Here is a 14,339-nt window from a genome sequence, read left to right on the forward strand (position 1 = left end):
ACAGGACGGGCTTATGGGAGTTAATGGGAGTTTCTAAAAATAGCCCCTCTCGGGACTTGCACAGGTGCTCCTGATGCAGCATCTAATAACCCTCTCAGGGGAAATTGATTTTCCCACTAGAGGTGCAAGCTTGAAACACTGGAAGGAAGCCTTGCAAACAAGGGTGGCTTATATCTCAGGGTGGCAAGGAAATCTGAAGCCACCCGCTCAGCTTCTGTTGATGCCAAGGAGGCTGCAGCTGAACTACCTGGCGCCAGGAAGGGGCTTTTGCTGTTTTTAAACTGCACTGAAAAGTGGGTTCTACGTGCTTGCCTGGAAGCTCGTGTCTGTCTTTCCCAACTCTTCCTGGCAGACGCCACACTCTAACTGGCTTCCTCCTTGGACAATTCAGGCCAAGCCCCTTATCTGTCCTAAATCAAAGCGGTTGGATTTATATGGTCCTGTGGAAACCCATGGAACTTCGTGTGTGCACACCAAAGCTACTAGTGTATTTCTGTGATCTGAATCATGTGGATTCGCTGGGGGAAAATAAGAACGATAATTATAATGTGCCTTCTATGTGAAAAGGCCAAGAGCTCTGAGCCAGCCCCGCTCAGCACACACTTAGTTTATCTTCATCTTATCTTCTCAGGAGTAAAGGAACTGGAAGCTCTTGAAATCCAGAGCTGTCCTGGGGGCTTGGAAGGAAAGGGGAGGGTTTTTAAAGAATGTTCTTTCTTTTAAAAAATAGCTGGAGTCTGGAGTTCCTCTTCCAAGCCCAATGGATTTAATGTACAAAATTTTGGTGAAAAATAAGAAGAAATCACACAAGTCGTCGGAAGGAAGCAGCAAAAAGAAACTCTCAGAACAAGCCTCCAACACGTGCAGCGACTCCTCCAGCGTGTTCGAGCCCTCGTCTCCTGGAGCCGGTGAGGGGCTGGGGGCCCAGGGGCTGGCAGGCAAGAGGCTGGGGGTGAGGGGCAGGCGGGCTCTCTGTCTCCTATTATGCATGGGTTTAAGAATTGCTCCTCTAGCCGAAACCGGTTTGGCTCAGTGGATAGAGCGTCGGCCTGCGGACTGAATGGTCCCAGGTTTGATTCCGGTCAAAGGCATGTACCTTGGTTGCAGGCACATCCACAGTGGGAGGTGTGCAGGAGGCAGCTGATCGATGTCTCTCTCTCATCGATGTTTCTAGCTCTCTATCCCTCTCCCTTCCTCTCTGTAAAATATTAATAAAATATATTTAAAAAAAAAGAATTGCTCCTCTAAAACTAGCTAGAAATACTTCTTACACTTTCATTTGGGCTCAAATCTAAACATTACAGCTTTCTTTTGCTGCTATAACTAGGTGGCATAAAACTACACAAATGTCCTATCCCCCAGTTCTGGTCAGAAGGTCCATGTGGTGTCACTGGGCTAACCTGCAGGTGGCTGCAGGGCTGCATTTTTTTCTGGAGAGTCTAGGAAATCCCAGTCCATGCTTTTTCCAACTTTCAGAGGCCACCCACATTCATTGGCTAATGGCCCCATTCCTTCAACATCTAAGCCAGCAATGTCGCTTCTCATTGACCCTTCTGTCATCTGCCTCTGACCACAGCCAAGAAAGGTCTGCTGTTTTGAATAACTCATGTCCTTACACCAGACCGAACAGAATAATCCAGGACATAGGACATAGTCACAGACAATGGACATTTTTGAGGAGGCCATGATTCTGGCTACCACAGAAGCCAGATAACCTTTGGAGTGACCTCATGGTTTTAAGCTTCTTTAGGGCAGGGATCCCTTGGCATGAATTATAGGACTGGGCACAAAATGTTCACTCAATGCATTCTTATTGATGATGCTGAAGACTTCTGGGCAATTCAGTATACCCCTATTTTAAAGAGCTCTATTAAAACGTGAAAGGGCAAAGTTACTTAAATTATCTATCAAAGCTACTAGGTGATGCTTAACATTAATAATCCTCCTTTTTAAATTTAATTTGAAATAGATTTTCATGGTTGATGAGAAAAGAATTCTAAGTGGTCACCCATTTTCTCTGAATTATTTGTGATTTAGTCTAATTTATTTTCCAAGTTTAGTTAAAATAACCTTGGTGATCTGAAAATTGTATTGTGAAGACCTCCTGGTTGGAGGGTGGGCAAGTGGAGGAAACTTTAGGCTTGAATCTGGGAAGTTCTTCAATGAAATGTTTAACTGTCATTGGAAAACTGTTGGGCAGTATCTACGAAAGCTGAATGTAGGCGCCCCCATGCCCCAGGAATTCTGCCCCTAGGTCTGAGCCCAAGAGAAGTGCGCCTAAATGTTCACCAAGGGACAGGGACAGGAAGTGCTTAGAGCAGCACTATTCAGCATAGCCACACACGGAAAACCAGACAAAGGCTCACCAACAGAGAAACACATCGTGCTACATTCACATCGTGGAATAATATGCAGCAATTATGAGCTACAACTGCTCATAATAATATGAATGAATCTCAGAAACATAATGTTGAGCAAAAGAAGTCAAATTTTAAAAAGTATGGCATGATTCCATTTATATAAATTACCAAATCAGGCAGGACTAACCTATGTCATTAGAAGTCAGGAAATGGTTATCACTGGTGAAGAAGTGACTGGGAGGAGCCCAAGGGAGCTTCTGGTCATATTTTGTTTCTTGATCAGAGTACTAGTCACTAAGGCAGGTTTACGTTGGTTAAATTCGTTGCACTGCATACATATGATATCTAGACTTCTCTGTATACTTACATACGGCAATTAAGCGATTTTAAAATAATTTTTAAAAATTAAAATATAAACTCAATGGCAATCAGGAAAAAACAATGTTGACCAACTCTCTGATTTATCTTTTCTTCTAATTTTCCATGCCAATTGTCCATTCCTTTTCTTTAGATAAAAATCCTTATCAACAGACATGACGTAATTCTTTGAAAATTTTTTTTTAAGTTCTTGAATGTTTATTTCAAACTTATTACACAATTCTGACTCTTTTTTCAAAAACAGCTTTTGTTCTCAGTAAGAATGTTCTTTTTGAAGTTTTGGAATGAATGTCATTAACAGACCACCTATTCCCTAGCATAGTTCCATTCCCTGGGTGCTGGCGAGTAACCTGTGTCTTCTTCGGATGTGGGTGCTTGGCTTCCATCTGCCTTCCTCCCTCCCAGCTCTCTGCCTCTTATGCTCTGGATGCATACACAGATAGCGATTTTCACAGGCACCGAACATTATTGCTTAATACAGAGAAAGAGCAGCAATCTGTTAGTAATTCGGTGGTTCCTAAATTAGCCCCATAGTCTGTTGAGCAATCTCTATTTATTCCGGTGGAAATTTTTGGACATTGTAATATGCAGGTAGGCCCCTGAATAAGGAGGACTGCTAATTTACCAAATTTGGTTTATGGATGTTCTTGGTATTGTGAACTCAAGGAGCTTGAAAATCATGAAATGGTTCTTATTTCAGAACTAATTTACTTCTCGTGGCCGTGGTTGGCCAGGAGCCTCTTCCAGGATTCAGCCCTTTGCTAGTATACTTATCTTAAAAAACTAGGGTAAAATAAGATTGTTTCCATGGTTCAACAAGATTCCTCCAAGGTCCCTCCAAAGACATAAGGGAAAAATCAGGTCCCTGCTCATAGAGCAAAAGAAGACAAATCCTCCCTCCCCCCATGCAACCAAATTCTGACCTGATGGAGTATTTGGAATGACTGCTATATTGTGCCCCATGCGGCATTGTGCAGAAGGCTCTGTCAATCAACTTTTTAAATTAGTTTGCAAAAAAGAATCCCCTCTCTGATTAAAAAACAAAACATAGTTACTTGGGCAACAAATTTGATTAGAAAAAAATGTGTTAGCCTCCTAAAAGAATCTGTCTTTAATAGAATATGTTTTCTATCTAAAATATAATGGACTTACCTTATTAACTACCACAACATAAGCATCATAAAGTGGTTGTATGTGGCTTTCTTTGATAAATAAGCCATAAATAATAAGGCTTGCTGGAGCCAAAATTCTGTTTCCTCTAAAGATAGTTCATGAAGGTTTTGCTCACTGCAATCATTTGGTAATCGATTCAACTTCATCAGCCAAATGAAAACAGTTCTAAGCTTCTTGGAAGACAGTGCTGTGGGTACTGTCCTTTATAAAGCTTGGGTATGGCAGCTAACTTAGAAGGCAGGAAGGACTGGCCAATCCAGTTGCCTCATTTTTGAGCCAATATTGCCATCTATGGGGACCATCATGCTATTGCACTGTGTGAACCCTAATGTAGTCAACCAATTTAGAACTAGGCCTTCTTTACATTTTACTTGGAACTCTATTTACATAACTGTTATTCTTGGGTGAGATGGGAGCCCAGAGATGTGGAAGAATGTAATGCCTCATATTAGTGAGAGTACTTTTTAAACTTTCACTAGCATTTATTTTATACTCAATTTACTCCCAGGCCATACGTTTGTGTTTCTTCAGTTTTTTCTGGGACATCTTTTTCTTCTGGGCAGCCTCCTCTTCTGGTTTAGGAACAGGCTGCTCTTTTTCAGTAGGATCCTCTCAGTGAGGCGGGAGAACGCCTGTGGCTTAACCTGCCCAGGATCTCTGTGCTGCATCTTGGGAGCTTGTTCACCTGGATGTGCTCAATGACCAGAGAGTCTACGTCTACAGCCTTAAATGCACCATCACTCTGCATTTTTAAGCACGTACAGCAAAAATTCAGTACTTTTTTGGGGACCACTGACCCTATGTCTGTTTGTGGCCTGGGCACACCATTGTAATGACAGAATGGCACAAATTGCTTCTGTAAAGTGACATCCTGCAGACACTTGGTGGCTTTTCAAATATGCATACCCTTGATGGTCTGGGCAGGTTCACGGGTGTTCTTAAAGTGACCACCAAGATTTGAACCTCTTGATTTGCAAGATTTGAACCTCTTGATTTGCATAATTTTGTGGGTTTATCTGGGTCAAGTGAATAAGGAACCATTTTCAGAGGTCACCTCAGGCCACTGAAAGGCAGAGCACTGGTGTTATTATTTAACCTGGCAGAATCATCCACTGAATCTGCAGAGAGAAAAACGAGCCATTGGGAACGACTGCATATTGGCTACATGTGAAGCTGAGATAGATTTCCATAATGCAGAATGATTTAAGTATTTACTTATTTTACCCTACCTACCCTCTTCAACAGGATTTCATCATTTTCCAAGTTATATCCAAGAATGCATTCATCAAATAAGCCTGCAGGAAAATCAGAGGATACACAGTTGGCCCTTAGAGTGGTTGTGTGCTCAGGTGTGGTACCACAGCCCCACCTGCACCAGCCCCTATCCCCTTCCTTTCTTCTATGAGGTCCTCTATGGCCTTGAGAAAGTAGCTGCAAGGTCAAGGAGCACAGGCCAACCACCACATTGAAGAGTCGGGGTTGGAAAAAAGATGGAAAGTGATAGTTTATCTGTTTTAGGGTGATCCAGACCCTTAAAGAGAATGCATACATCAAGATAGGACACATATGCCATCGGAAACTAACTGTGTGTGATGTCATTTTTTTTTTTTACATAGATTAAAATGTTTAGCATTTTTTATAGAGTTTATGAATTTCAAATGGTATTCACAACAAATTTACCATAAAAGTCCATATTCAAAATGTTAGTACAGTTCTCATGATTAATAAAATTTAAATATCCAAAAGAATCATTATAAAACAAACCGTAAAAGGCCAATTTTTAAGGAAATATTTGGTAATACACACGGGCATGTGTGCTTCAAACCTGTAAATGTTTGTTTACTTCATGATGTGTTATTGAAATTTGACAGGGGAAGCTGATACGGAGAGTGACGATGACGACGATGATGATGACTGTAAAAAGTCTTCAATGGATGAGGTAGGTGTCCAGGGCTTGCCCTCTGGTCACAGAGGCATCCAGAAAACCTGCCAGTGTAGTGGGCTACCTCTTGACAGTTCATGGTCACCTTCTGCCATCTAGTGGTGAAAAGAGTCACAGTTCACTTTAAAACTTTTTCTCTACTCCCTTGGAACCTGAAGATGCAAACTTGGGTCAGTGAAGGAATAAGTAGGGCATTGAAAAAGTTCTCTAAAATGAACATGCTGTTGAGATTTGCCTTCCATCAAATTGGGTATCGAGAGGGTAAATTCAAAATCTGTGACATGCAACTTCCTGCTTCAGTGTTTGAGGCAATTAAATGGATTGCTAAATGGTCCAATGTTCAGAGAAGACATGAGGTTTGGAGAAACATTCAGAAATATGACATTCATTCCATTGTTGTATTTTGAAAACACTAGAGAGCTATGAGCTCAAGCACCCTACATAACTTCATGAGATCAGAAATATTAATTGCACAGAACCTAGGAGTGAATTGGAGCTAGGTGAATTGGAATTTTAACTTTGTTTTAGCAGGAGTTCTGGTAAAAAAAAAAAAAAATTATACTGAATCTGCTTTTAAATATGTTAAAAAGTACCTGTCTCAGTACTTGTATCTTTGCAATTCAGTTAAGGATAAATAACAAGTAATAAGCTGTTCTTCTCTGATATTTTTCCTCTTATAATCATTTTCTTTAATGTATTGTACATTTCTTATTATGTTTCCCTACTAAATTGCAACTTAATATTCAGGAGAAAAATTGTTATAATGTCTGTTAAAGTATTTCTGCCTGAGAATTATTTTAATTGTTGATAAATTGTTATCAGTCATTTTTAATAATTTAAAAAGTATCTTTCTAATGATGATTCATTTCCAAATCAGTATTTTCCAATTAATATTTAACCTAAATACTGCTACAGGAGTTTTAAAAAGAATACTTGTGTGCATGTATTCTCTCATCTAAAAATGGGAGAAAATGTAAGCTCAACCTGTAGAGGTCTATCCTGACAATGCGCAGTATTAGTTTTTTGTTTAAAACGTTATCCAAATAACATGTAATAGTTAATAGTAGTTCAAATAACATGATGTTTTACTGTGTGCCAAGCACTTTTCTGAACTCTTTCCCACAAATTAACTCATTCAATAATCACAAAAACCGCATATGCTATCAGAACTAATTTTATCCTAATTTTAAGAAGCAAACTGAAGCACAGAGCAGTTAAGTAACTTGCCCAAGATTGCACAGCTTCTAAGTGAAGGCTTGGGATTTCAAATCAGACAATCTGGCTTAAGAACCCCCCACTATACTGTACTGCTTGCCTAAAAGGCGCACAGGAACCAAGAAGGGAGGAAAAGAGGAATGTTTACATAAAGAAAAACAAAAGTTGTTTGCCCACCCCAACCCACTTCCACAAGGTAATCTTTCTTTTTTAATAACTTCAGTTCATCTGGAGGTTACCCACATACTCATTTCCTAGTTGTACAGTGAGTTCTTGATGTATTAACTTTAGACGCCCTGCTATGGCGATGAGATGTAGCTCAGTGCTTCTCAAACTTTCATGTGATTTGAATCACTGTAGTAAAATGAGGATTCTGGTTTGCTGCACGTCTAAGGGTCTCCTGCAGAGGCTGGTGCCGTACCCTCTAACCCTCCCTGCACCCACTCCACATGTGGGTAATGAGAAGCTTGACCTTTTCTTCCTCCTGGAATGAATTTTCTATTGGTGATAAGCATCTGCAGAAGAGGAGGGATGATTTTCTGCGCTCCTGGGTTACATGAGCATGGCCCTGAGAAAATAACCCTGGGCAATATAATGTTGATTCTGGGAATGTTATTTTTATTCCTGCTTCTAGGGGACTGCTGGGAGCGAGGCCATGGCTACAGAAGAGATGTCTAACCTGGTGAACTATATTCAGCCAGTCAAGTTTGAGTCATTTGAAATTTCTAAAAGTAAGTTTTCCTGGAGCAAAAACCCTAATGTGACATACAATAAGTGTATTTTAAACGGAAGGTAATTAGACAAGAAAACTGTTACTGTTAATATAACTTATTTTTTGCTGGTGGAGTCTTTAATATATGTGTGTGTTGTCTATGTGGTATATATGTGTTATATATATATTATAATAACCATATGAGAAAGTATCCCATGATGTTTCTCCAAAATGCGTACTAGGTCTACAGACGTTGGACCAGAATACAGCTAATTGAGAGTTTTACATTTGGTTTTTGTTTGCAACCATTGTGTAAGTGACAGTGTTGAAATAAACCATCTTCCCCGAGAGGAAGCAGCCAGTGACTGGTCAGCCCTGATAGCTGGAAATAGAACCAAATCAACCAATTTATCCACATTCCACTTGTCCAGACTGTTTTATATGTCACGGAGAACATGTGACTAGCCTCATATCACTGTGTTTTTTCCTTTATCTAAGCACACATTCATAGTGGATGCAAAGTAAAATATCATCTTTCCTCCATCTAGAGAAAAGAGTCCTTTTATGAAATTGCCCTCTATAGTCACATAAAATGTAAGATGCTATCAGGTTAAAAGGTCAGCAGCCTCTTATAAAGGATAGTTTTACAGATATTTCAAAATCTAAGCTTCTCCATAACACACAGGTGTAAAAGTATAATTTTGCCCAAAGAGTCTTAACTTAGTGGCATATGATATCTACATCTCTACAATAAAGAATTTAATTTCCAACACAGCTTATGTATAAAGATTTCAACATTTTCTTTGATGTTACAACTACTGATGCTGCTTACCACAAGTTGTCCACTTTGAAGTGTCCTATTTATATTACTGTAACATGAGGGGAAAGCTCCTAGACAAGTAGCCAAGTTGAGAAGGAGATGATGCATGTAAGTTCTTCAGAACTTGGTAACAATAGCATCAACCCAAGATGGACAAACCAGTTCTTTTCTCTTTGTATTTTAGATTATTTTATCACTTTTTAAAAAAACAACACTTGCACATAGCTTACAAAGCGCCTATTAAATTGATTTAATTTCAATTAACAGTCATACTTAAAGTAATTAGTCATATGAAAGGAGACTTTTGATGGTAAAAATAAGAGAAGAAAGAGTTTACAGATTATTGAATTGGGGAAGGTGGGGAGATGGGTAAAAGAGTTGGAGAAGGCATAGGAAGAAGAACGAGGCTTTAAGGATGCAAAGCATGTAACAGTTTGATCTTTACTTGTGAGGAAGACAGAAGCTCCTAGGCTCTTAGCCTCTCCAAACTAAGATAACTTTGTTTTGTTTCTCTCATCCTAATTGGAAGCTTGGATTTCACTTTCAAAATGCTGCTCTGTGTTCAAGGACATTGAGACCTCTAGTACATTCACCTCCCAACCTTGTTATCTAATCCGAAAATGAGGCTATCAGACTGGGAAATTTCCAGGGATCCTTCTGCTTTGAAGTCACACAATTCTAATGTCACATTAGCTGTTTGAACCAAAGGACATAAGGAAATATACAAACTGAGGCCCTGACAGTGTGGGTGTAGAAGGGGGCTAGCCTCTAGTAAACACACCCCCTGGTCTCTTTTGTGAATCCCAGCAATGGCCCCAAGAAGTCAGTCTGAATGGATTTTGAACAAGAGATTTCCTCAGGGCCTGTGCCCTTTTGACAAAATAGCTGTCATTGCCACACTACCCACAACTAAAATCAGTTTCCCCACCCTAATGCCACCAGGCCCCGACTTGTGCAGCCATAAGCATATGCGGCCCAGGTGGTAAATACTAGAAGAGACAACTAACAAGACTCAGCTTTTGTAGCAGATAAATAATTACCTGAAAAAAATACATATCAAAGTTCCATTGAAAATTAATCGCCGTAAATTCACTGAACGTTTGCCTACTTCTCATATGTGATAATTTATAACTCTGAATTTTATTACTTACTTTTTTGGTTTTGCTTGTCATTAACACAGAAAGAAATAGAAGTTTTGAAATGTCTTCCTTCGTGGAAACCAAAGGACTGGAGCAGCTGACGAAGTCTCCGGTGGAATTTGTAGAGTATCCTTGATTTGACGAATATCAACTGAATAGGCACAACTGAAGTCATGGGTTATTTAATTTTTGCTTTAAATAAGCAAAAGGATGCATGCAATGGCTTCAGTCTGTCTCCTGGATGTGATAAATAGTTTCAGGTTTCATTGGCACTGCTGGGTAGGGTGGACTGGCAAAAGAGAACTGGCCTTGGAGTAAAGCATTTCAAGACTATTTTCTCACCATTGAGCTCTTTGTCCTTTGTCAGTTTGCTTGACCTTCCTGAACTTTCTCACCTGTAAAACATAAATAATGATACCAGCTTTATGGCTCTCTGTTTGGGTTCGGGACAACCTATGTAAGATATAATACAAATAAGACATGTATATATGTAAGCCTAACTTGGCATCTTACATCTTTGGACATTTAATAAATGGCCAATAAAAAATAGTTGGGCCTGACCAGTGTGGCTCAGTGGTTGAGCGTCGACCGATGAACCAAGAGGTCCCTGGTTCAATAACTGGTCAGGGCACAGGCCTAGGTTGCAGGTTCAAGTCCCAGTAGGGGGTGTGTAGGAGGCAGCCTATCTGTGTCTCTCTCATTGATGTTTCTATCTCTCTATCCCTCTCCCTTCCTCTCTCAAATCAATAAAAACATATTTTTTAAAAATAGTTGGAATAATGATATGAGAATATAAATATATATTGCTATTAAAGGCTTTGTTGATACTTCTGACAACAAAAACTACTAATCATTATCCATGACTCAAAATAAAATGAAACAGGTCTTTAAATATTTTTCATAAAAGTAATATTAAATGTGTCAAGGAGCTCAATTTCATGAAGCAAGTCCTAGAATTTTAAAAAAAAATCACCTTTAAAACTCATCATTAGGAGAGAGAACAGATGTAAAGTCCATAAACAGTCACACTATAAAAATCATGATCATTAGTGTTCATTAAGTGCTATCTATGCAATTGACCTTTCATTATGTCTTACATCATTTAATCCTTACAATTGCCCTATGATGTAGGAATTAGTCAATCTATTTTATAGATGAGAAAACAAGGCTGAGCAAAGTGAAATAATTTGCCATAGATTATTATACATATCCAGCAGTTTTCAGAATTAAGGTGCAAACTTAATGGCCCAACACCCAGCCTGAGATCAGAAACAACTGACCTCTACCTAACTTGGTAATAGGAATAGTCAATCAAGTTTTAAACATGTAGTTGTTGTTCAATAACTAAAAGGTTCTCAGGGTGGAAAACTGATGACGGTAGGACCCAAAATACAAAACAAGGTCAAAACCTTCTGTGCTATATTTACCTTGTTATCAATCATAGAAAGTACCCCAGTCTTGGCAAATAGCATTCCCAGGGAAGGCTGAGAAAATGAGCAGAAAGCATTTCAAAAATAGCCATGCAGTTCATATTATCTGCTTCAGCTAAACACAGTATCCTCCTCTCACATGATTTGATGCCCTTGAGCTTCCTCATGTGTTTTTAATCAGTAGGCCTATCCTTAATAATCTCTACAAAATCATGTTGACCTTGACTCAGCCATGTTTGCTATTAGTTTTCACCTACAAGGCGCTGCAAAGGTGATGCTACATTTATATTATAAACACCTATTCTGTTTGTTCAGCAAGGTTTTTATATACTTTATCTTCCAGTGGTCAGCAAACTGCGGCTTGTGAGCCACATGCGGTTCTTTGGCCCCTTGAGTGTGGCTCTTCCACAAAATACCACGGCCTGGGTGAGTCTATTTTGAAGAAGTGGCATTAGAAGAAGTTTAAGTTTAAAAAATTTGGCTCTCAAAAGAAATTTCAGTCGTTGTACTGTTGATATTTGGCTCTGTTGACTAATGAGTTTGCCGACCACTATCCTAGCCCAATGAGATCATCCATATTTATTTCATTTCCCCAGTGGAGAAAGATGGAAGGTGGCCTCTCAGTTGATATTCTTGGCTAATTATTTTTATAATTGTATTCACTACTTAACATGATGGTCCAGATATAACAAAATGCAGCTTAGCAGGATATATCCGAAAGGAACACGTGTAGATTCATCCAACTATATGCCTCAGCTCTTCTGGAATGCAGGCTGTCAAATGGTTGCCCTTAATTTCCAAACAGTGGGTAAGTAGCACAGTTTCTGCTCATTTTCATTGTTATAAAGCCATATTTCCAAGGACCCAAAACCCATTCCGAAGGAGAAAAAATTTCTAGACTTGACTGAAACTAATAAAAGTAAATTTTAATAAAGGAAATACCAATATAAAAAAAGAGTAAATTTTGAAAATTGAGAAATTGTCTTCAATAGTTTATAAATGAGTGTTTATTTCTATTGGTCTTTCATTCTTTTCAAACAAAAACTTTTTATACTTTTTAAAGTAATATGTATTTATTATAGAAAAAGTTGGAAAATCCAAAAATGTATAAAGAAAAAATAAAACTTTCAGGAATGCTACCACTCAGAGATTCAACACTCAACTTTTGGCTTTGTTATGTGCAAGGTTTTTTGACTATGTATGTATATGCTTTTTCACTTAATTCCACATATATTTAAATGTTATACAGAAACATGAATTTTAATATCTGTATATTAAGCACATTTCACAATTCACTAAAACCCATTTCCTATCATTGAACATTAGAGAATTTTTTCTACTATAAATAATGCTCTGAGAATAGTCTTGATATAAATTTTCAAGTCTATCTACTAAAGTTCTTTTGGCAAAGTTCCTAAAACCAAATTACTGTTAAAAGATGTGAAGTTTGAAGAAACTTTGTACCAAAGTTTTCGCCAAGCTGTTCATCAAAAAATGTTGCCCCAGATTTTTTCTCCCATCAGCAACGTATGACAGGAAGTATTCTTGCTCATCTGAGATCTTGGTTAAGTGTTATCCTTAAACAATACTAATACAATTTGAGATAAAATATTGTCATTTCATTATTGTTTTAATTTCATTTTTTTTATTATTATTGAGGTTGAACATTTAAATATGTGGGTTTAAAACTATATTTCTGCTTTATGAATTGTCTATCCAGGCCTATTGTCACTTATAACAGTGCTTTTATATAAAGGGTATGTTGTCTTATTTTGTGAAATAGATGAGATCAGATTGTTTAATGGTGTGTTTTTTTATGGAGTCTTGGATTACTTTAATGATTGCAGCTTCCCCTGGATCAGATTCATATTTACTTTCATTTCTCTCATATTTTAATATTTGTAATTTTAACCTTTCATCTATCCAAAAATTAATTTTATATATAATCTCAGTAAGATATCAATACTGACCTGAAATCACAGCTTAATAGGTATACGCTTTTCTGTTATTGTTAACTTGGATCCATTTTTTTCTATTTATATTCTTCTCCATTAATAAGTTTGTCTGCTTTCTGGAACCAATAACACACTGTTATTATTGTAGTGTTTAATAAATGGTTTAATACCTATAGGTGGAAATTCTACTTCCTGGCTATTTTCAGTTATTTTCTTGCTATTGCCAGTAGGATTTCTGGTTTCCAAATATACAGGGTATCCCTCAAAATGTATGCACATTATAAAGGCAGAATTCAGTGAAATTATTTCATTTTCAAAATGTAATATAATCTACAGCTATCAGCTATTAAAGTGTGTATACATTTTTTGGGACACTGTATTTGAAGTAGAAAAACTAGTAATAGAGTCACAGTAAGGTTTGTATTTTTGGTATGCAGTTTAATTATTTTTGGTATAATAGTTTAATTATTATCATGTTTCTTTCCCTACCCCCCACTGGAAAAAAAAGAGGTTTTTATAAAAATCACTTTAATTTTACATTAGTTTAATTGTTATTATGTATTCCTCTGCCCCACTGAAAAAATATTTATATTAAATCACATAAAATTTATAAATTCATCTAAAGAATGTATCTTTAATTTTTTTTAATCACTGAAAGAATGTTTTTCTCTTCAAGTAAAAATTATCATATTAAGTACCTCAGCAGAATCACTTGTCTTTATTAGAGGCCTAGTTTCTTTAGATGAAATCTCTTTTTTGACATTATATTTTTAACAGATTGTTTCTGGAAATTAATATTTATATATTTATTTAATTAATAAATTTAGTTTATAAATTATAATCTTCCTAAACTCTTATAATTGCCCATTTTTCCAATAGATCCTATTGGGTTTTTCAGATATACAGTCATAATAATTTAATCACATCTACTTTTCCCCCTTTCTTAGGATTTGGACTAATTGTTCTAGAATAATATTAGGTAGCAGTAGTGTGCATCTTTCTCTTCACCCTGACACTATTGGCTATTTCACCATTGTGATACCATTGAGTAGATGTTGGCTGTGACTTTAAGACAGATTTTTTTTTTTACACATTAAAGGAGTATACACTTGTCCTAATGACCAGCAGTATATTAGGAATTTATGTTAAATGTTATTAAATATCTCAGACTTCTATGTTATGGGATGATATGTTCATTTCTTCTTTTGTGATAAA

The 14,339-nt window shown here is 37.4% G+C and overlaps 1 protein-coding gene across 2 annotated transcripts in view; it reads left to right on the top strand.

Annotated features, from left to right (window-relative positions):
- PLCB1 (phospholipase C beta 1) overlaps nt 1-14,339 on the top strand; it is a 660,162-nt gene that overhangs the window by 518,928 nt on the left and 126,895 nt on the right. For both annotated transcript variants that reach the window (XM_080685590.1, XM_080685589.1), the window contains exons 14-18: nt 731-908; nt 5,783-5,850; nt 7,703-7,799; nt 9,781-9,865; nt 11,853-11,977. In XM_080685590.1, coding sequence (XP_080541716.1) covers nt 731-908; nt 5,783-5,850; nt 7,703-7,799; nt 9,781-9,865; nt 11,853-11,977 — 553 coding nt within the window. The remainder of the gene's footprint in view (nt 1-730; nt 909-5,782; nt 5,851-7,702; nt 7,800-9,780; nt 9,866-11,852; nt 11,978-14,339) is intronic.

This window comes from Plecotus auritus (genome assembly GCF_963455305.1).
Source record: "Plecotus auritus genome assembly, chromosome: 8".
NCBI classification, from domain to species: domain Eukaryota; kingdom Metazoa; phylum Chordata; class Mammalia; order Chiroptera; family Vespertilionidae; genus Plecotus; species Plecotus auritus.